The 21,488-nt window shown below is 46.4% G+C and overlaps 1 protein-coding gene across 1 annotated transcript in view; it reads left to right on the forward strand.

The window, feature by feature from the left end:
- Positions 1 to 6,044: 6,044 nt before the first annotated feature.
- Positions 6,045 to 21,488, forward strand: part of PNPLA2 (patatin like phospholipase domain containing 2) — a 30,479-nt gene continuing 15,035 nt past the window's right edge. The window contains exon 1 of the mRNA XM_048306919.1: positions 6,045 to 6,435. Within this exon, the coding sequence (XP_048162876.1) occupies positions 6,249 to 6,435 (187 nt within the window). The 5' untranslated portion in view covers positions 6,045 to 6,248. The remainder of the gene's footprint in view (positions 6,436 to 21,488) is intronic.

Consider the following 21,488-nt stretch of genomic DNA (forward strand, 5'->3'; position numbering starts at 1 on the left):
TTTGAGTTTATTATTATTATTACCATACAAGTGCTCTTGGATTCAGGAAGCTGTTCTTAGAATAGCTCTGACACAGCTTTGATTTTTGTCTCTGCCTGCAATAGGTGTGTGAATTTTCTGACAGACTGTAGGGCTCAACTCTGAGAGTACTGAGGAAATGGCAAAGCTCATGTGAACCTGGATGCTTGTACTGACACTGCTGTTTCTTAAACAGTATGTGGAAACTGAATCTCCCCAATGTTAACCTTCTCCATACTGTTTTGCTCTGTTACTCAGTGGAGCGGCCCACCAGCAATAAAAGGACTTTGTTTTCCAGGATCTGTTTGTTCAATTCCAGAATGTGAAACTGAATGAACAGCAGGCCTGAATTAGTCCAGAAACAATTTCAGAGGTAATTAATAGGAATTTGTTTTTAAAATATTTAAAAGCACCAATTTAATCATTGTCAGATTTCCAAGATCTAGGGACAACACCAATAAAATGTTTGACTATACTTGAATTTCCTGTTGCATCCATATGCTTAACAGTATGTAACAAAAAAAACCCCAAACTGCATCCTGCTGTCATGGGACATAGATCAATGCAGAGGTGCCCTTCATGCTGAATGGCTGTCCTGGACTATCAGAACATAAATTGTACCTTGATCTGATCAAAGAGAAACATAAGAATGGTGTTTTTAGAGAACTGAAACATCTCTACTGGGACAGGAATGGATCAGCTGGAGAGAACAGTGAATTTTGCTTTATTTATAAAGTGTTTACTGCTAGAAGATGGTTTTGGCAGGCAACTTACCCTGGCTTCTTGTGGAAGTGTTCATCTGTAAGTAGAATAAACTGATTGTGTGGTGATCTTGATGTGCTAAGTCTACACTGATGGTGTCAAAAAGATACCCCTGGAGGAGTAGTGTATGCTGTAGACCTTTTCTAAGGTAGTTTTTGGAGGAAAAAAAGCAATAGCTGATAGCTGTGTTCATTATGAGTCATTGGACTAAGCATGGCAAGTACTTCTGAGAGGAGAGATGGGTGAAATCCAAGTAGGTAAAACTTTTATCTCTGTGGTGTACTGAGAGAAAACACCCAGCACTTCACAGCCAAGCAAGAGAGCAGTTGGAAGTTAGAGCCTCAAAATGGCCATGATTTAAGCAACTAACCCTTGCTGTCCTTCGGCCCCTGCTGCAAGAAAAAGTTACGGTGGTAATAGTGCCGATACCTTTCATCTACTTTGTCTCTTAAGTGCCAGCCTGGTGAGCTGGTAGTAATGCAAACCGCTCATGTTCACTGTAGTTCTGTGTCAGACTGGTAATGGCAGTGGTTCAACCCTGGTGGGGTGCCTGTGTTGCTTTTCTTAGTGATTTCTCCATTTCAGGTCACTGAAAAAGAGTGGTTCTTGGATGTGGTTTTACTGAGAGGTGCCTCTGACCCTCCCCAGTAGTGCCTTGCTTTGCTGCTTCAAGAGCACCATCAGTGTTTACACAGAAAGGGACTGCCCTGGCACACCACTCAGTAGGGTTTTTCCATGCACAAAGGAATTTGTTTGAATGGCACTCAGGTATTTGATAAGTTTGCTGTGCCCAGGCCTGTGGGATGAGACTGAAACCTGTGGTGCCAGCTGCTGGCTACTGTGATGAGGGGAGGAGTACAACTACATCTAGACTAACTACTTTTTTCACCCTGTTTTTCTCTGTCTTCTTCAGAGGACCTGTTAACCTTGAATTATGGACCTGATCCTGTGCTCAGTGTCCTCTTACAACCTTTAAATTCTTTTGTGAAAGTGCATAATTTTCATGAAAACTGTCAGTCAACCTGCTCTGAGAAAAAGGACAGCTCATTTGGTAAACTGTTCAGAGAAGAAACTTCTGGGGGCAGGTCTCAGAGAAAGCACTGAAAATAGAGCTCTCATTACAGTGCCACAAGGAGTCAATGTAGCATAACCACCTCCTAGATGTTCTTTGAGAAGGCCAGGGCATAGCTCTGCTCCAAGATTTCACAGGCATTTTGCAGAATTTGCTAAAACCTCTGCATAGTGAACATTTCTTCTGAATACAAAATCAAAACCTGTTAAGCTTACTTCCCCCTGCCTTACCTATTTATGAAACTTGCCACCTGATGGCTTTTGTACGTGAGTAATGATGTGCCTGGAAGTCTGTTGCACACTTCCTTGGTGCTCTGCATGGAGTTCACCACTCTGTTCCTCTGATTTCCATGAGCTTCAGCTGTGAAGGAGACGGGATCTCTGCTTCTGCTCTGGAGTCACTGTTTTGAATTTTCAAGTCTCAGTGATGCTCTTTCAGTCTTATGAATGATTTCCAAAGGCACGGGTACTGGTGGGGTGGATGCATTGTACTCCATGATGCTCCCAGGGAAGACCAGTGCCTGCAAATACTTGGACTTGTGGCCTAGTCCGTCCCCTTACCGAATCAATTTTAGCTAGAGAAGCTTTTTCCTAAATTCTTCATAAAAGATAGGCTCAAGGGCATTGAAGAGAAAGGAAGGGATAGTCTTGTGCCTAGACCGATCCTACTCTGGTAACTGATCATTACCAAATTGACAACAGGAGAGAGTGATTTAGTCATAGGCTTGACATTGAAATGTGTGGGCTTTCCTCACTCGGACACAAATGCTGTGCCATCAAATCAGCTCTCACTGAAAATCATTCATTACAAACACTGTGGGGCGGGGAGAGGGACATGACATGCTCACTACTTGGAAAGCAGGGACAATGTTCTGGACGCTACTGTAAAGCAATAAGGAATGGCTCCCTGGGGCCACCCTCAAATTAACTGGTTTCACTCATACTACGAAGGCCCAATTTTGCAAGCTGCTACATGCAGGCAGGCCTGCTGAACTTGGTAGGTTTGATTTACGTAGGGGCAGAGATGTCTGTAATACCTTTCCTAGAAGAAAAATTCAGTTCCAAGAGAGCAGGACTGCTCCTGTGTCTCAGGAAATGCTCCTGTGAAGCGAGTCCCAAGAGTCTGCCATGGAATGATCTGACATACACAAACATCTCAGGTAAGAAAAAGACATTTAACTCTGGCTTTCCAGTGATGTTAAGAGCATTTGGGTTGAGCTTCATGACTGATGTGCCTTTCTTGCTGACTATGGACAACAATACTAAAGTAACATCCTGGAATCAACATTGTAAAAGGCTGCCTTTCGTCTTCCCTTGAATTCCCAATGGCTGCCAAAAAACAAGGTCTTGCCTGAAAAAGCAGAGACTGTATGTTATTATCTTGCAGGTACTAACAGCTCACTCTTCATGTCGTGAAAATAAACATGACAATGAGAGATTGCATGCAAAGCTGTCTCAGTGGCATCTCAACGTGTAAGGGCACGAGTGGATTTGAAGAGCTCCAGTTGGAGTTAGACACACAGGAAAAGCTGCCTTGTAAATCTTGCTGATCTGGCTTCCTGCTGCATTGTGAGCAATAGCAGAACTATAGCACTTTCTTACTGGGGGGAAAAGAGATTAGTTTTGGGGGTTAGTTCATTTTTGAAGAAAGCATAGTTGTTTGTCAGCCTGCTCGTGCCAGTACCCAGGCAGCACTCCACAGGAGATTAGTGTTCACATGGTTCGTTTCATCAACCTGTTTCAACAGGGCAGCATTAACCTCCTCAAATAAATAACCTTGAGGGCCAAGGCAGAGTGATGTAAACAACTCAGGATGAGATTGCTGTTGGGAAATCAAGTGAAACTAACTCCAGCATTGTCGCAGCATTGTTGTTTCTGTTTTCCAGACACGCTAGGAACATTAAGGCTTGTGAAATGCTGGAAAAAGAGGGAGCAGCGTTGGCTCAAGAATGAAGATGTTCTTGTGGTTACAAGTGTTTGGGAGGTATCTGCAGACAAGGTTCAGTGGTCAGTTTTGCAACAGACTTCCGCTAAAGTCACAGCCCAGTGACCAGTTCTTCTGCAGAATAATCCCAGTTCTGGAAAAGGTGAGACATGGTGTTTCCTTTGGGTTTGGCTACATGAAAATACCTTTCTGTGGCATCAGAAGCACGGGGTGGAAGCTCTATGATCACTGTGGTGTTAAGGGCCTGTAAGAGAAGGCTCAGGTGTGCCAGGCCTCACCTCTCCAGCTGGAGGAGATGAGGGCTGACAAGGGTTAAGTAACCACATCAAACACAAGGGAGGAAAGAAATTACAAAAGCAGCTAGAGGTATGAGAGGAAGGGAGAGAAGGGTGGGTATAAAGAGAGGACTTAAGATAAGCAGGGTTAATTCTTTATGTGCTCCAGGATCAGTGAATACATATAAAGGGTAGTTCGTGGCAGCTAGGTGAGGTGGTAGGCTTGGGGTCAGGACCTGAAAGAAAGATAAAGCTGTACTCCTGCCTGCCTGATGAAAGCAAAGCATGAACACTTAATGAAAAAGTGCTCTGTCTGTAGAGGCTGGAGTATGATGTCTAACTTGAACTCAAATATTGGATTTATGCAAGGGTTATCTGCTGAATTTAGTTGCTTCAGTCACCTGACTGTGAGGCAGCAGACTGAGGCATTAAACAGCTGTTCTTGCAACCTGGATGACCCATCTGTGGGGAGGGTATAAGCCTCCCTCATATCATTGGAAAGGATGTTTGGAGTGGAAGGAACAGGAAGAGGGGCTACTAGCATAATTGGTGAAATTCCTGTGGGGAGGAAGGCCTTGCTTTGCTTAGTCTGGGAGCTGTTAAGGATAGGTATAACACTATCCCAAGTGAGAAACTTCTGACCAGTTATAAGAAAACTAATCCCAGTAGCTTTATGCCAAGATTAATTAAGTAGGGTTTTTTTTTAAACTTTGGTAGAAAGTGCTTTTTGCCCTATGTTGCTTCCACTAAAAAGCTATTTATGCTTTTTGTTTTGTATCCGCCAAACCTCCCTCCTGCTGATCTTGCTTCCTAGCTTTGAGTAGAGCAGCTCTTTCTCTTGCTATGCTGATCTTTTTGATATCTCTGTAAACTTTCATACTTACCTTAATGACTTGGATGACTGTAGTCTGTATTGTTTATGGCAAAGGGATCTTTATAGCTTCTGAAATCTATTTTGATGATCTGCTAGCACTGGCTTCTTACCCAGCGCTGCTCTGTGGCGAGCTTGTGCAGAAGTACTACTGAGAATCACAGATGCCCTGACTAAATCTAAGCATTTTGGTGAGCTTAGAGGCATGTGGAGAAAAAAATGTTGAGAACAGGTTAGCAAAAGTAAGCAACTGTGTGTTTTGGTGATTAGTATACAACAGTCTACGACTTCCTTGTGAGGGGAAGAGGAGGGGCAGACATTGATCTCTTCTCTGCGGTGCCCAGTGACAGGACCCGAAGGAATGGCCCAAAATTGTGTCAAGGCAGGTTTAGGTTGGATATTAGAAAAAGGTTCTTCACCCAGAGGGTGGTTGGGCACTGGAACAGGTTCCCCAGGGAAGTGGTCACAACACAAGCCTTAATAGGGTTCAAGAAGCATTCGGACAATACTCTTGGGCAAATGGTGTGACTCTTGGGGATGATGCTGTGCAGGTCCAAGAGCTGGACTCGATGATCCTTGTGGGTCCCTTCCAGTGATTCTGTGAGTTTAGAGGCAGAGAAAGCTGTTGAGGGGGGGACAGGGGGATTGCTCTTTTCCCAGTTCTTGCCCTATTACTGTGACAAGACTTGCCTCCTTCTGACTCCTCAGCTTCTTGTGAAAGAGGAAAGCTTTTCCTTTTCTCTCACGTTTCGTGCCCATTCCCTGAAAAACAAAGGAAACCCCTAGGACTTGGAGCAGATGCCAAGAATCAGGATGTTCCGTGAGGGAAGGACAGCCTGCTGCCCCGGGACAGGGCGAGGTTTGGGGTGCTGCGAGCAGCCGCAACCCTATCCTCCGAGAAGCTGGCTCGGCCCCTGCCACTTCAGGGCGGCGCTGGCACGGCTGCCCCGGCTCGGCAGACGGCGAGCGCCCGCCATGGCCGGGGGCCAGGAGAAGGGTTCACCGGAGGAAGGGTTGCCAGGAGGGGCCGGGCGATCCCGCCCGCGCCGGGGCTGCCGAGGGGCGGCGGCCATGCCGGGGGCGGGCCCGAGGGCCGGGCCGCCGCATATAAGCTTGGCAGCCGGCACAGCTCTCCCAGCGGCAAACATTGCTGTGTTCTCCAGTTCCATCTTCGGCAGCAACACTTCCCGGCTGTCCCGCCCGTCCCGAGGCGGTGTGAGAAGAGACCCGCGGCTTCACCTCTCCGCCGCGGCTGCTGCTGCTGCTTTCCCCGTGCACCCCCCGTCTCCAGCGGGGCGCGGAGGCCATGTTCCCGCTGGGCTCCAGCTGGAATATCTCCTTCGCCGGCTGCGGCTTCCTGGGGGTCTACCACATCGGCGTGGCCAGCTGCCTGCAGGAACATGCCCCGTTCCTGGTCGCCAACGCCAAGAAGGTGTACGGCGCCTCGGCTGGGGCGCTCACCGCCACCGCCCTCGTCAGCGGCGCCTGCCTCGGTAAGCGCGGGCCGAGCCCGGCGCTCCTTCGTTACTGCTAATTTGTTAATTAGAGCAACAGCGAGGGCGTGTGGGTGTATATACGTATATGTGTGTAAATAGCGCTGCGCCCTCCTTCTCCCGAAATGCGAGCGGCTCTTTGTTTTTAAGGCCTTTCCCCTCGCCCCGGTCCCTGACGGGTGGCTGAGGTCAAGGAGGCCCCTGACGGTAGGAAGTCAGCACAGGGCTCGTGGTTCTGACACCCATCCACACAGACATATATAATGTGGACTTGCTGGGCTCGGTTTGTGGGTTTACCTTGCTTGGAGTAGGTTTGGTGGGGCTCTGGGTGAGGAGAGGAGCCTCTCGCCGTGTGGGCACTGGCCCTTGGTGGCCGCGAACGGGAGGTGAAGCGGCTGGAGATGGAGACATCGAGTTTGCGTGTGCGGATGGGAGTTGGGCAGCATCTCTGAGTAGCGCATCCTTCAATCTCCATATTTATTTCTGGAAAAGGGTTATTTCTTGGGATCTTGGGCACTGAGGAATTCTCTGGCCGTCTGCAAGAGCTAGATCTCCAGTTAGATTTTATCTCTGTTTTCGAGTTATAGAATAACCTTAAAAAGTTATCTCTGAAGCAAGCACATAGTGTAGTGTGTCCCTATGCCTGGGCAACAGCTGAAGGAGATGGGCTGTGATGCCTCCTGGCTTTTTTGTCGTTTTGCATATGGGAGGAAGTCAACAAACACGTGTTAGAGTCTGTACTTGGAAGCTTTTATGTTGAGAATAACACATGCAGAAAAGTTTCTTAAGCTTGAAAGGGGAATGTGGTGTGAGAGAATCAGGTATATATATTTAATTTCAGAGAATTATGAGCTTCTCCGAGAGCCAGGGCAACTAGAGCTGTTTACTGCTTGAAGTTCTCTCACTTTGATCATAGGTGTTTTTCCACAGCACTTTTTTTTTCTTTTTCTTTTTTTTTTTTTTGGAGACAGGTAGTTTTGAGATGTAGCCTTCGTGCAACAAAAGTTAGCATTTTCTGTGTAGCTAGGTTTGAAGCTTCCCTTCCTGAGCATTTTGTCTACAGAAAAGCCCAGTGAAGTGCTACTGTAACTTCTGGAGCTCGATGGGAAGCTCTTAACAGCTGTTCAGACCCCAATCTGAGATCTCAAAGGCTACAGTGATGCCCTGGTGCCAACTTTTACTGTGGACAAGGAATAATAATCCCTAATCCCTTCTTGTGTAGGGATCCACTTGCAGGTAGCTGCCAGGGATTTAGTTCTTTAATTGCTGTTGCTTCTGTTGAAGAGGTGACTCCCCAGTTAGTTCCCTAACTGGGTGATCCCTGTGCCACTCGAAGGCTGGCACAAGTGTGAGACAGGCTGATGGTAGTGCCCAAGACCTTTGCCTTGCTCAGATGCCGTTCTGAGTGCTGAGCAATCTTGTTATCATGTCTGCTTTGTTCTTGCTATTTATATGTCTAGACCATCCATGATGTGTCAGGCACTGCCCTAATGGAGACATCTAGCCTGGTAGAGGGCTTTCTGTGAATCAGAATAGGTTTTCCCTCCCCCTCTGAGGTAGAGTGGGAGGCATTATTAAGAGGACTGAGTTAGGGACCGCCTTCTAGGAAACATTTGCCTACCTCCTGATGGAGGGCAAACCATGCTCTTTAAAGCTATTCAAGGCTTGGGTCTTGGGTGTTCCAGTTCTGTCTTCTGTTTGACTTCTCTGGAATAGCTTTCTTCTGACTCACCTGTGTGACTGACATGTGTCTTGGCAGCTCTAAGCCAACGGAGCTGACTTCTGAAAGTAAAAGCACATGGGGTGCATGGCTGGGCCATGGTATTGCCGTACTTTGTCCATGTCATAAACCCTTCAGACAGTGCACCTTCCAGGCAGAGGTCCAGAGGTTAGAATGAAATCATGGGGGCAAAAGGGGACAGGGTAGGAGGTACAGCTGAGCCTCAACTAGGAGAGCAGTTCTTTCTCGTACAGACGTGTCCTGGTTTGAGACAAATTCAGAGGAATGTCCAAATTTGAACATCCTCTGATAGAAGGCAGCTTACAGCCATCCCTCCCCCCATCAGGTTCAAGAAAAATTTTTCTAGGAGGAAAGTGAAAGGAAAAACACCTATTTATTTAAAAGACACCATGCACATGGGGAAAAGAATAATGCTAGATGATAAGACTTCTCGCTGTGGAGAGAGCCTGGTAAGATTTTAGAGTCCTTTCTTTGGACTCTAAAATCTCTCTCCTCTTTGCAGCTAGGTCGGCCTGGGCCCCCTCCGGGCCTCGATGGAAAGTTCTGAACAGTTCCAGAAGAGAAGAAGAACCCGAAGTCTCAGGGGAAAAAAAAAACTTTCTTGGCTCATCTTGCAGACTAGCTGAAAAGCAAAGGAGTTTAATTCTCCATCTCTCTCCTGAGAAAAGGAGCTGAGAGCTGGCTGAAAAGCAGGAAGGTGCTTGCCTCCACTCTTGCTGCTGCAGAAGCATGCAGAGAAGATAGTGACTTTGGAGCACAGACTGCTCTGAAAAGTTCATCTGGCTTTTTTTCTTTCTCTCACACCCAGTTTTAAAGACAAAGAAAGGCACAGGAATCGTGTCTGGGCATAGAGTGGCGATAGGGGATACACATCGTAAAGTCACCCCAAAACAAGGCTCTTGTAGGGTCCCGAGTACCTGTGTTTGCTGAGAGCAGGGGGTGTAGCCCATGGGCTTTGGATCTTATGGCAACTGCTACTCTGCACTGTCTGTTGCCCTGTCCATGAAATTGAAATGCTAAATAGTGTCTCTTGATGAATGACAGGCAGAGGGGAATTTTGCAGAAGCTTTGCTTATTTGACTGTATGTAGATAGTGTCCTCATGCCTGTGAACTCAAGAAGACTCTACTGTGCAGAGACAAATACTTGCTGGGGAGGAGTGAAAAAAACCTCTTCCTTGATTCCAATCTTTTGAGACCTTGATCAGAGAGAGCAGAAATCTTCCTTGACTTCAGAGAATAAGATCCTACTTAGTGGTTTCTTTTCCAGCTTTTTCCCTCTGGCCTTTACATCTGTTCAGCTTGCCTGTGAACTCATTCTGCCTTCTCCATGAGTTAAGACCACAACTATCATCATTTGTGTAGGACAGGAAGGCTTTGCTGTGGGCTCACACTGAACTGAAAGCCATAACTAAGTGATCTGCACTGTGAGCTTCACAGGCATGTTTGAGAATACCAAAGAAAACAACACTGGGCACGTATATTACTTAGGCAGGGCACCTTATATTTATATAAGAGATCAGGAAGTATTTACGGTCTGATACGACCTTGCCTAGCTCTGGTTAAGCACTTTACCATTAAGTTGTAGGGATCTTGGATTTATTGTTCAAGGTTACAACAGTGATGTCGTCCTGCATCTGAAGTGCTCTCTCTCCAGCTTTGAGGTTCTTCTGTTTGCTGATGGGAAAAAGCATTGCAATTTTCCCACTAGAATAATCTGTGGGGCTATCAAGGTGCATTGGGCAGTCTCATATGTTTACAAGTTACTTCATTGTGCATAGTGCAGTGTTGTGGCATGAACAGCTTCTAGCCCCAAGGGTTTTCTGGGAAATAGCGTGTGTCATGCCTATACTGTCTCTTGGGGGATGTTGGAGTCCAGCATGCCAGGAAATGCACCTTTATATGCCAAGCAAGTGAAAAGTTTTTATGATGGCTTTGCAGTCTCCTCCTTGTGCATACCTCAAATCCTGCAGCTTTTCACAAATTCTAGGCGTGGGGCTTTGAGGATGGTCACCTGTCTGTATAAATCTGTAAGTCACTGGCCTGGATGAGAAAAACTGGCTTATGTGACATGGCGAGACTGTCCTTTTTCAGACACAAGGAATGCTAAAATGCAGCTACTGTTGGATTCTATAATCTCTAATACTGAGTAGGGAATATAATTTTGGTAAGGTCTTGAGTCGTCTCACTTTGGTGAACTGTACAGGGTTTGTTGTGCCTGCTTTGGGAGCATAGCAGCCTGAATAAATGATAGGATGTGAAGCTGTAATCCATGAAAAGCTGTCTTTGAGCTGGTACTGAGGTCCCTCTGACTCATAGTTAACCAACAGCATCTCAATTGTCTGCATGGCATGTGAATGTTGTCCTAGACAGCCCTGAGGGTGGATTGGAGCTGCTCAATTGCTTCTATTTTGAGGGGAAGAGGTGGGTTCTGCTGTCAAATGCAAAGCTGGCTATCAAACCCCCATCTGTGGAAGTTAGCTGTTCTCCTAAGGCATGACAAGGTTGACAGAAAATGAGAAAGCAAGCTGAGGGGATGCTTTTAGTACTAAAAATACAGAAAGGAGGCCACGTATCTGCTATGTTGAGTAGTGTTGTTTGGGATGCTCTTTGGAGAGCTCTTCCTGGGTTGTTTATAGCATTTATTTATTTAATTATTTTAAACTACTGTCTTAACCAGGACTCTGTCTCAGGCTTGACCTGAGATGAAATAAGTTGTTTGACATTCAGGTTTGCTTGTCAGCTGTCACCATGTGACCACTAGGAAATGTGCTGCTGAACTGTAGAGACTTTATCCATTGGGTAGCAGGAGAAAAAAAAAAAGCCCAACCAACCAAACCTTTTGAAACTGAGATAATTAGCAATATGAGCATCTTAAATGTTGTGCTTCTGTAGTTTGATTATGTGCATGCAAAGGCTTAAGAATGGGTCATGGAGATTTATTTTCTGTGTGTGTGTGTAATCTTAACACCGAATCCCAGACTGAGAGAGGGAAATAAACCAGCTTAGAATCTATGGGATCCTCAGAGCAATGCCAGTTTATGCTGGCCAAAGCATGAATCAGGATGCTTATCCTAGAGGAAGTATATGTGATGCTGTCTTCTGTGGCTGCATGAAGAGAACTGTGGATCTCCACAGGGACACAAAGGAAAATTTTGTAGTATCTGTGGTGCCTCAGTAGTCAGGTTCCTCCTTGCACAGGAGATGGGCACTTGTACCTCCTGCAGAGGCCCACCCTGGGGAGAAAAGTTGTTGAGCTCAGTAGCTCCAGCCCAGGAAGGAGACACTCTTATGTACATACATGGATGTAGTTCATAGGGAACCTTCTGGTGCTCCTTGGAAGTGGTAAAGCTTTTTTCTGTGGTGGAAAATAGAAGTGGGGGGGAGATGTTCTGTGCTGACGTAGTCGGAAATGTTCACTGGCTTGATGGAGAAGCTGCTGAGCCTGGATCAGTGCCCTCAGCAGTCACAGGGCTGTGGGATCAGGTGTCCAGAGGAGTAAGCTGGCAGCCAGAGCATCCTGCAATACCTTTTGTTGGTAGGGAAGGCACTTGTTCCTGCTGTCTGCCTGGCTCTAATAAAGAAGCACCTGTAAGGAAAGGTGGTCTTGCAGGCATCTTGTTGATGAGTGCAAAGGAGGCCAAGGAGCCACTTCTAGGAAAAAACAGTCCTAGCAAGGCACGTGTTTATTCTTTTGGTACCCCACATAGACAGCAGGTGTGCTGGGCAGCTTGGGGCAGCTTGGTGCCAGCCTTGCTGTCAGCCGTGGCAGCAGCTGCACAGTGGCACTGGCAACATCACAAGAGGTCTTTGCATGGTCGTTCCTATGACCCATAGGTTCAGCAAGTCTCTTGACCTTGCAGCATGTCTGAGCTGTTCCACTTCTTTCTGCCTCTTAGCTCCCCAAACTCCTCAAGGCAACTGCAAGTCCTCCATATAAAATAGGAGAAGCTGTCCTATGTTCTTCAGGGTCCTATGTCCACTTTCTGATTGTGTTTGGAAGTTTAGTCCTGATAAATCAAAAGGCCTTGCTCAAATTTCTTGCTGTGTCGTTCAGTTCCAAACTCCTGCTGCTGCAGTGGTTACAGCAGCTCTGCCTGCATGTCCAGTGGCTGCTGGTGCTTGTTTCCTGTCTGTTGGGGGGCTGTGTCACTTTCCAGTGCAGTGAGCTTGGGATTGTACTCAGATGTTGGGCCCCTGCTCACTCTGGGTTTCTCAGTGTTTCTCTGCGTGCCCTCCATGAAGCACAGATGAAATGCTCCTGGACTTGGCTGGAGAAGATTTCCACCTCTTGTGCTTGCTTTCTACTGTACTTGAAGAGGACCATGCAAGGGCTGGAAATGGTAATTAGTCAGCATTCCTTCTTTCTGGAGATGGGAACGGGCAGGCCTTCTAATTACAGGACCTTTGCAAAACCTCAGAAATCTTACTCCAAGGAGCAGTGTGAGTGGGTGACTCCTGTTCACTTTGCTCTTTGCAGTACAAACCCTACTTGTGGCTGGATTCCAAAGTGGCCACCAGTTTTCCATTGAATCCTCTGCACTTCTACACTTCTGTTGCCCAGCTCTAATGCTCATACTCTTCCTTTCTGCTAAGTGTTCTTGGGACTTGAGGTGAAAGTCAGGATGTGTCTTTAGTTACGTGAAAGAGTCAGCAGTGCCTATGCATATATATTTGCCTTGGACTGTGTGCCTTGTCAGGCAAGTAGAGTAAGAGGTAGTGAAAAGGAGGGGTAGAGGAAATGATTCCATGTGGAAGGCTGTAAATAAGTCCCATGTCCTTGAGAAAAGACAGAATGTGTCCTTGAAGTGATAATGTCTGGGGCAGTAGAAAATCTCTTCCAAGGAGCACATAGGAGAGAGGCAATTAGTGAGCCTGGAAGTGTAGAAAAGATGCTGGAGATTGTTGTAGCTACAAGGGCCAGAGGGAGGGAGGAGAGAGTTTGGCACTAGTGATACAACAGCTGCTTGTGGCAGGCCTGATCCTGTCCATGGGGTTGTACTGATCTGCAGTACAGTGTGTTACATCAGGTGTGGTAGCTTTATTAGAACCCAGGGCTTTGTGCTGCCCTCTGGCACTCACCCAGAACTGAACTGGTTGTGCTTTCTGGTACAGATAAAGGCCAAATCCCCAATGATGACTTCTGCCTGACAAGACATTTGGAATCTGCAAGCTTCATGAAGTGTCTTCTGCCACTGTTTCCCAGGCTTTCAGCTGTGCTGTTCCTGGAGGATTTCTTCTGAGAATGAACCATTCTCCTCCCCTTCATACACTGAAGTTTGTTTGGATGGATATTGGTTTTGGAGGCCTTTTTCAGGCTTAGGATTTAAAGAATTGAATATCATTGTAGCATTGGAGGTTCTGGCAGTCTCTGAGCTGCCACTCCTGTGGATTATCTAGTTTAGCATCCTGAAGTAGGGGAGGTGGCATCTGAGGGTGAATCAAGAATCCCTTCACATCTGTTTATTACAAGGGCCAGTCTTGCTGGGTGCATTGAATGCTGCTGATTCAGTGCTGGGCCTGGCAAAAAAAAAAGCATTCCAGTGTATTATGGAGACAGAGTGTGGATTCAGGCTGCCGTAGTTATGCCATGCGTGGAAAAACTTGGAGTCCTGTTTCAGAGTGGGATGTCAGCACAGAGAGTTATATTGATTTATCTATCCTAGTGTTCTTACATAGTGGGATTGGTAAAATAATCTTTAAGAGAAGCATTTAACTTTGCTTTAAAATGCTTTAAGGGAGGCATTTAACTACTAGCCATATTTCTGCATGCAGAAGAGCTCATCTGTCAGATGTTTATCTGAACATCTGTCTTGCTGTTCTTGTTTGTGTGCTCAGCCCTGCAGGAAGGGTTGAGCAGAGGCTTTTCCCCTGCAGGGGTCTGTGCAACCCTCTGTGAGTAGTTCTTGTCCTGCTCGCATAGTTGTTTTCAGAATCCCAGTCACGTTGTGGCTGGGGGGCCACTGCTGATGTCTCTGGAAGAAAGGTAGCATCAGTTTCTAGATTTTCTTGCCATGGTTCCCAAGGTATGCAGCTTACCTTGTGATCTGCCTGAAGCTGCTTCAACAAAAGGAGAATCCTTCTAGATCAAAGTGCTAACACCGCTTGCCAGAGGACTGCTTTGGAAACAGCTTTTGATTCTCACTTCCTTGCTGGAGTCTGCCCTGCTCATGTCAGGGCCAGTGGGGAAGAGTTTGGGGTGTAAGGTGACACTTGACCTGCCTGTGTGAGATGGGAGGGCAAATCAGGCTCAGCAGGAATCCTGCTCACGGGTGTACAGGGAGGGGCTTGGCATGGATTGGAGCAGCTGGCCAGCCTTGTGAACTTGAGAGCTGGGCATGATGCAGGCTGAGAGCCAGTGGAGGGTGTCAGGGCTGTTCCTCTCGTCTGTGTTAGGGTTTTAGCAGCCACAGAAGTGTACAGTGGAAAGGACAGGGAGAAAGACAGGCCGCTGTGTGACAGAGCCAGCCATGTCTCTGGTCTCATCTCTGAATATGGAACAATTGTCACCTGGAAGCACACAGGAAAGCATTCAGCAGGGCTTGGGCTGACAGCCACCAAAAGCTGTGTGTGGGCTTTGTTTTGGATTTGGTGAGCCAGCTGAGGGTAGTGGCTGGTGTGTGATAAAGCTGAAGGGCTGCTGGATTGGCAGCTGTTTCTTCAGACTGGAAGTAGAAATGATGACTGCTAATTCCAGTTTTTGTCTTTGTGGATCTGTGGTGCCTGGCAAAGGTATCTACTCTCCTGCCCTGATCTCTTTCTAAAACATATTTCCTCTAGTACTGCCTCCCCTATGAAGTGGAAACAGTTCTGTTTTGTCTAGTGGTGTGTGTGTGATGCTATCCTGCAAACTACTCTGAAAAGTGAACGTGAACTGTGTGTGCAACATTGTGCGTGTGGGTGAGGCTTGATCTTTCTGCACTAGTTCCCTCTCAGAATGACAGCAACTGGAGGCTTTGTGTTAGTTGTTTTCACTCAGGTGAAGGAAGTGAGATTTGGATGTGGTTCCACTTCTGCCTGTGCAGACCAGAGAAGAAAGGTAATTTCTCATCATTATGACATGGGTTTTGGTCTGTTTCTCCCCTCCATTAGCTTTCTCTGGATGAGTACTTGTTTTTAAAAAAATTGCTTCAAACTTGGCATTACCTGGTCCAAAGTGAGCAGCAAGGATATGAGCTGCGCCTTGTCTACTCTGTGAATCCCCTTTTCTTGTCATCCCATGCAGTTTGAGTTGCACTATAGCATTGACAGGGATTGATGGATGAATGAAGATGGAACATGGCTCTCAGTTCAGCTTGCCTGGGGTCCTGAGCAGCTTTTCCTTTTCATGCATTATGTCATTTAATTTCTCTAATGCTATGAGCAGAAATGCAGCATTAAGCCTCGTATTAGGGCATTACAGAAGAGAAAGATTAGACTAGTGAGTGTTGCTGCTGTGCTTGTGACAGAGCAATCCTGGCTGGCTGCCTGCACTGAGCTGCCTCCTGCCCTTTCTATCGATTGTTTCACAGCAGCAGCTGCGCTGGTTTTGGATTTGTGTTGCGAAAAGAAGCGCTCCCGTCCTGACCACAGAAACAAAGCAAGTCTCAGCTTGCAGAACAGCAGTTTTGGTGAGGCCTTGGTGTGCCAACACTTCGTTAAGACCGGTGCAAAGGTTTAGCTAGAGACATCATCAAGCCTGGGAGCTCTTATGCCTGCTCTCCCAAAGCCTGTTTGCTTCTGTGCAAAGCAGAACAATGGGCCTTAAGGTGAGCTATGAGTGGTGCATCTGCACTTGGGCTTGCATGAGGGTCCTACCCTGCAGGTACCAGTTGATGGATGGGCATGTGGCAGTCACTGTGGGCTGCCCTGGTAAGCTGCTCTGTGCAAGAGATAGAAACCCTGGCAACTTAAAAGCCTCTTATGTTCCTCATATCTAGCATGTGGCAATAGTTCTGGTTCATCTATTAACTGGTATCTAGAGCACAGTAACCGTATCTTTTGGCTCAAATGGGAAAAATGTCTCCTTTTAGTTTGGCTTTATTTAAAAAGGTAACATGACTGACAGCTTTTTTTTTTTTCCCCCAGTTGAAATAGAAAAGCAAACATCTTGGGACAGACACATTAGGAGAGAGGCTTCTGGTTCTGAAGCACTTGGAAATGATCTGAATTTACACAGCCCTCCTGCTGCAGAGTGTGTCTTGGGCTAAACACAGTTTGTGTCTCGTCTAAGGAATGCTGAGCGTAAAGAATCTGAACCAGAAAGAAGGGCTTTCTTTTAGCATCTGCCTCTGGCTGCAAGAGCTGGCCCTATTTAAAAAGCTGTCTCTTTCTCTTGGTGTTGGCACCTGCCCCACCTGTAAGGCTGAAACAGGTGTTGATCACTGTAGTGTAACAGGGATCCCTAGGAGTTGCTCCAGTAGGGTATGTGTTAGTGCCTCTCATTCCTGAGCAAAGGGGGAGAAACACCAGTATGTACAGCTGGTGGCCACGCTTTCTAAGAACTCTCCTTTACAAAATTGTTTGTTTGTTGAACTCTGAGGTCAAATCCCTGCACAGAGCCCCTGATGAGAAAAGTTACTTGCCACAGAGAACAGCTGGTCAAGCAGTAGGACTGTCTGCAAACTGAGTGGGTGTGGTTGTGAGGGGGGAGTTCTGTTTACCTCCTACGTATCACCAAAAATAAAAGTTTCCTTCCTGTGTCTCTTATCTGGAGCCAAGTGAGCTGAACTGTTTATTATCTGATGGTAAAATAGTTGGAGAGAAGGACTGAGTGAAGACCTTAAATAAAATAAAAAAATGTGCATCAAAACAACAAAAATTAGGGAAGTCCCAGAAGAGCAGCTTGTTCTGGTACATGGTGTTTCTCAATGTAACTGGCTTACAGGAAGACGTGCACAGATGTGAAAAGAGTTGGTGCTTTTAAAGACTTCACTGCTAGCTGCCATCCCCCAGCCTCAAATGTTTAAAAATGGGAGGTTTTTATTTGTGTCAAATAGTGGGAATCTTACAACTTCTGGCAAGTGAGGGATATTCTTTCCACACCCAGTGCTTTTAGGTGTCTGTCCAGGATTTCAGACCAAAATTAAAGACTTGTCACCAGCAGTGCAGTACACCTATCACCTGAGTATGTCTTAAAAGGGACAGATTGTAAAACGTCGCTCTTTATTTCCTGCTGGCATGGATTTGTCTTTGGGGCCCCCTTTGACATCTGTTCAGCCTCACTGATGGGCCATCAGAGAACATCTTGGGTCAGGTTCCCATTCAGGGCAAGTTGGCCTTTGTTCAGCTTGGCTGAAATGTTGGCTGGTTTTTGCTCTCTTGGGACAATAAGTAGAAACCAGATTGCTTCAGCATGAGTGTGGAAAGCAGAACAGGAGTCTACACAAGCAGTGGGATCTTTTACAAACTGAGATCATTGCCCACAAGAGTTGGGGTTGTCTTTGGATCACTGGCACATTGCTGTGCACTGCTCCTTGGGGTGAACAAACAGGTGCTTTCTGATGACCTGAGCTACCTATGAGGAAACATCCAATAAAGTTCTCTGTTAATTATTTTCTAGATGTCTATTTGAAAACTTCTGTTTTGGTGCCTCTTGTTTACAGCTTTGTGGGTTTCTTTTGTGCTGGTGACAGGACTGTGTTATAATTAGGACTGTATCATCTCCTGGGAGAGGCTGGGCGGGAACGTATGTGCACTGCTTACTCTCAGTATCTAAAGAGGCAAGTGCAGGAAGAGTTGTGCATGCTGAACTGGAGCAGCTTGAGGATTTGTGCCCTGGAAGAACATGGAACAGCTCTCCTGAAACCTCTGCTCATTGTCAGGGACTGACTTTTAGCTTTTCCATGTATGTGACACAGGAACAGCTGAAATAGCAAGAGATGGACAACCGAGATAAATTAATGTTGGGGAAGATCATGCTAATAAATTCCTTCTGACTCATCCTATTACTAAATTCACATCCAGACTGGGTTCTACCAATGGGATAATGACAATTCCAGCAGTTCTTAGCAACCAGCTGCATTCAAAGCAAAGTGTGAAAATTTTAGCTGGGGACTCTTAAAAGGGACATCCGTGCTGAGTGTCGCACAAACCTCTCTGGAACAGATAGCTGAGCAGAACTTAAGGAGTCCTGGAATGAGGTCCCTGGTTATAGTACACAGGGCTGGCAGACTCCTGTCCTGAAAATCTTACAGTCAAAATAGTTTGGTTGTGGGATCCCAAACTAACAAGGCATATAGGACTGTCAGGGTCCTGGGGGAATACTAGAAGTACCTGTGCTTCCTTCTGCTAGTTGGCTTCCTTTCAGAGCTATTGGTGTGTTGGGCCAGTCTGGAGCCTTAGCTGGGTAATGGGAATGAGGAGGGAGGAGTGGTGCCTCTGTGTTGGTGATGTGTAGGAAGGAGTCCATTTGTTGGTGTTGAATGAGAAGCAGGTTTAGTGAGGCTCTGCAGAGCTTCCTGCCTGCCCCACTAGTCCAGGCAAGTTGTGGCATCTGCAGTCTGGGGTGTGACCTCTCTGTGCCTCCTGCCAGTAGGGACTGAGAATGCTGTTGCTACATCCACCTGCCCTCTGTGCTATCCTCTGCTCTCCATCCCTGTTAGAGAAGTTTAAGTTTGTATCCTGTTTACTGTTGCACTAGGCAGGGAGTGGGAATGTCCCTGGCATGGAGCTCTCCCAGAGGGAGCTACAGTGTCAAGGGTGAGCTGCTGGGTTAAATATCCGGAATGCCCTTTCCCCTATTTAGCTTACTCTGCTCCTATTTTTGTCTGTGTCTTAGGCGCTTTTTTCCATTTGAAATACTTCATGGGTCATTTGTCATTTTACTGGCTGGCAAATCGATATCAATATGGTCTAATGTAGTTTAACAGGAGACAATCCTGGTGTCCTTGGTGCCAAAGCCTTGATGCTGCAGATGTGGGTCTGAAGAGGCCCTTCTTCCCCACTTGTCACCCCTCCTGTCACGCAGTGTTTAAGCTTTGCGATGGTCTTTGTCCTTACGCACTGCACAGGTTTGGAGGAGCCTTTCTGTCTCATCCCAGAGCCCTTAGCAGCGGTTAAGTGTCTTCCCAACTGCCTGGCTAACATCAGTTTTAGGTGATGGATCTTCAGCTCCGCTGTTCCAGAGGCAGAGTAGCAGCAGGCTGCTCTGCTGGAGTGTTTGTTTATAGTTTCAAATAGCACATGCTGCTTGAATGCTTTTCAGGTTAGAGTTTAGGGAATGCCAAGCAGTACAGACTTAGTTACTGAGTTATTTTGGAGTTGAGCATGACTGATAGAGATAAAAGTTTGTTGTTAAAGGGAACAGTCTAACCCTATGTCAGTAAGCTAATGTGAAGCTGGATTGATATAGCATAAAAATGAAATGTGAGCTAGCAGCTGCCTTCAGGCTTTTCCCATGGGTGCCACTATCTTGCCCCTTGTAGCCGCTGCAGGTGACAAATCAGCAGAGGGGGAGCAGGTGACTTCCCTTTTGTGGCAAGGGTCACATTGGGGTGTTCCAGGACACAACGGTGTGATGCTCCTTTGCGTCATCACAGCTGAAATTCAGATAAGGGCAATAGCCCTGCAGTACTTGGGTTTATGTATAACAACACCCAGTGGGGCAGTGATGGGGGTGGGGGTAAAGGGGGATGTGGGCTTTCTAATGAAAATAAAACATTCCACATATATTAATGCAAATTTTTTGAGGAATATGTGCTTAGTAAATCTGTACAGGGAAAGGTGTTGAATTAATTGGTTGGTACGAGAAGAATGAAATGTTTTCTCAGCAAACACTGCCAACTATTAGGGATTTCCTCTGCCCCACGTACCTCAATAAGGAAATATAAATTTAATTCAGCTTTTTCACATGACTCTGAGTCCTGAATCACTAGATCCATCAAAAACCATGAGAAGCTTTCCTATGGAAAGTTGGCACTGGACTAGTCCTAGAAATAATTGAGAGCTGGTGGCTGACCCCTGTAGGAGGTTGTCTCTCTTGACTGCCTCTAAATCAGCTGCTCCCTCTGACAGACTGCAAACAGAATTTGAGCCGGTTTTCCTGGAATAGCACTTCTGGTAGTAACAGGATTAAAACACTGTCACTTCTTTTCCTCTCCTCCCAAATATATTTCTAAGAGGACTTGTCATCTATCATGGATCTAGCTGCATAAACCTGGCATAAACCATAAAGCTGAACCCTCAGCTAGCCTTATTTCCTGGAAAGCTGGTGGTACTGCAGGTCACCCTGTGCCCATGTCTTCCCACAGAGCAATTCCACATCCAGCTTTGGTGCAAGTGATCAAGCGAGTCCAATGGAATCACAGATGTCTTTAAACAGAAGTGCCTCAAAGCTCCTGTGGGCACGCATGTATATTTTATACATGTGTATAAAAGTAACCCAAAACAAAAAACACCCAGAAAGTATTCAAAGAATGAACTTGCTAATTAGCAATAATTTTACTTTGCCCTCTTGAAAGAGCAGGCAGCTACAACTTGGGGCTCCCTTCAAATGCTGTTTCCTGGCATAGTCGGGACTTTGCTCTCTTGTTTTTCTTAAAAAAAACCCCAAACCCCTTCCAGCTCACATTTTTGTTCAAACAGTCATAAGCTCCATTTAGTTGCAGTTGTTTTCAGTATTGCTGTCAAGTCTATCTGCACACGGAGATGCCAAGCCTGAAAGCATTGTTCTCTAAGCACCATCTGTTGGGTAACCCACACTCCACCCACCATGGCCTTTGCACACAGGGGTCTCCCCTCAGCTGCATGCTCAACACCCACCCTCCCTGGGGATTTCAAACAAGCCAACAATTCCCTGCAATGCACTCAGTGCAGAGGAGTTTCCTTTATGGGGTCACATGGCCAAGGTGCTGGGCTGGGATTCCTTCAGTTTTTTGCTCAATAGCAGTTTCTTTGTGTGTCTTTCCTCCCCTTGACAGACATGAAGGTATCTTAAGGAGCGTTTTGAGTGCTAATGTCGCAGTGATTATAAAGTGTATTTCTGTGGGGCTGACTTATTTTGTGTTGGGAAGGATGTTGAGCCATGTGGCTACTATCTGGAACAGGCTGGGCTCAATGGCTTACTGCTAATTGAGTAAGTAAGATCAGAATTAGACTGCTAAACATTGCTCTAGGACAGAAGACTGGGATTACAGGGCTAAAAATTGCTTCAGATGGGGAACTTTGGCTTTTCTACTAAGTTGCTACCTCACAGTGCCTAAAATCCTGACCTCAGAGTCTCTGGTGATGTTCAAGGGTCCAGTTCTCTGTGTGCTTGAGCTACCGGTGTTGATGGGTGTCCTAAGCCCAGAATCACGTTCCCAGGCTGCACTGATGGAAAACATGTTGTTGGCA

This window comes from Corvus hawaiiensis, chromosome 6, assembly GCF_020740725.1.
Source record: "Corvus hawaiiensis isolate bCorHaw1 chromosome 6, bCorHaw1.pri.cur, whole genome shotgun sequence".
Classification (NCBI taxonomy): domain Eukaryota; kingdom Metazoa; phylum Chordata; class Aves; order Passeriformes; family Corvidae; genus Corvus; species Corvus hawaiiensis.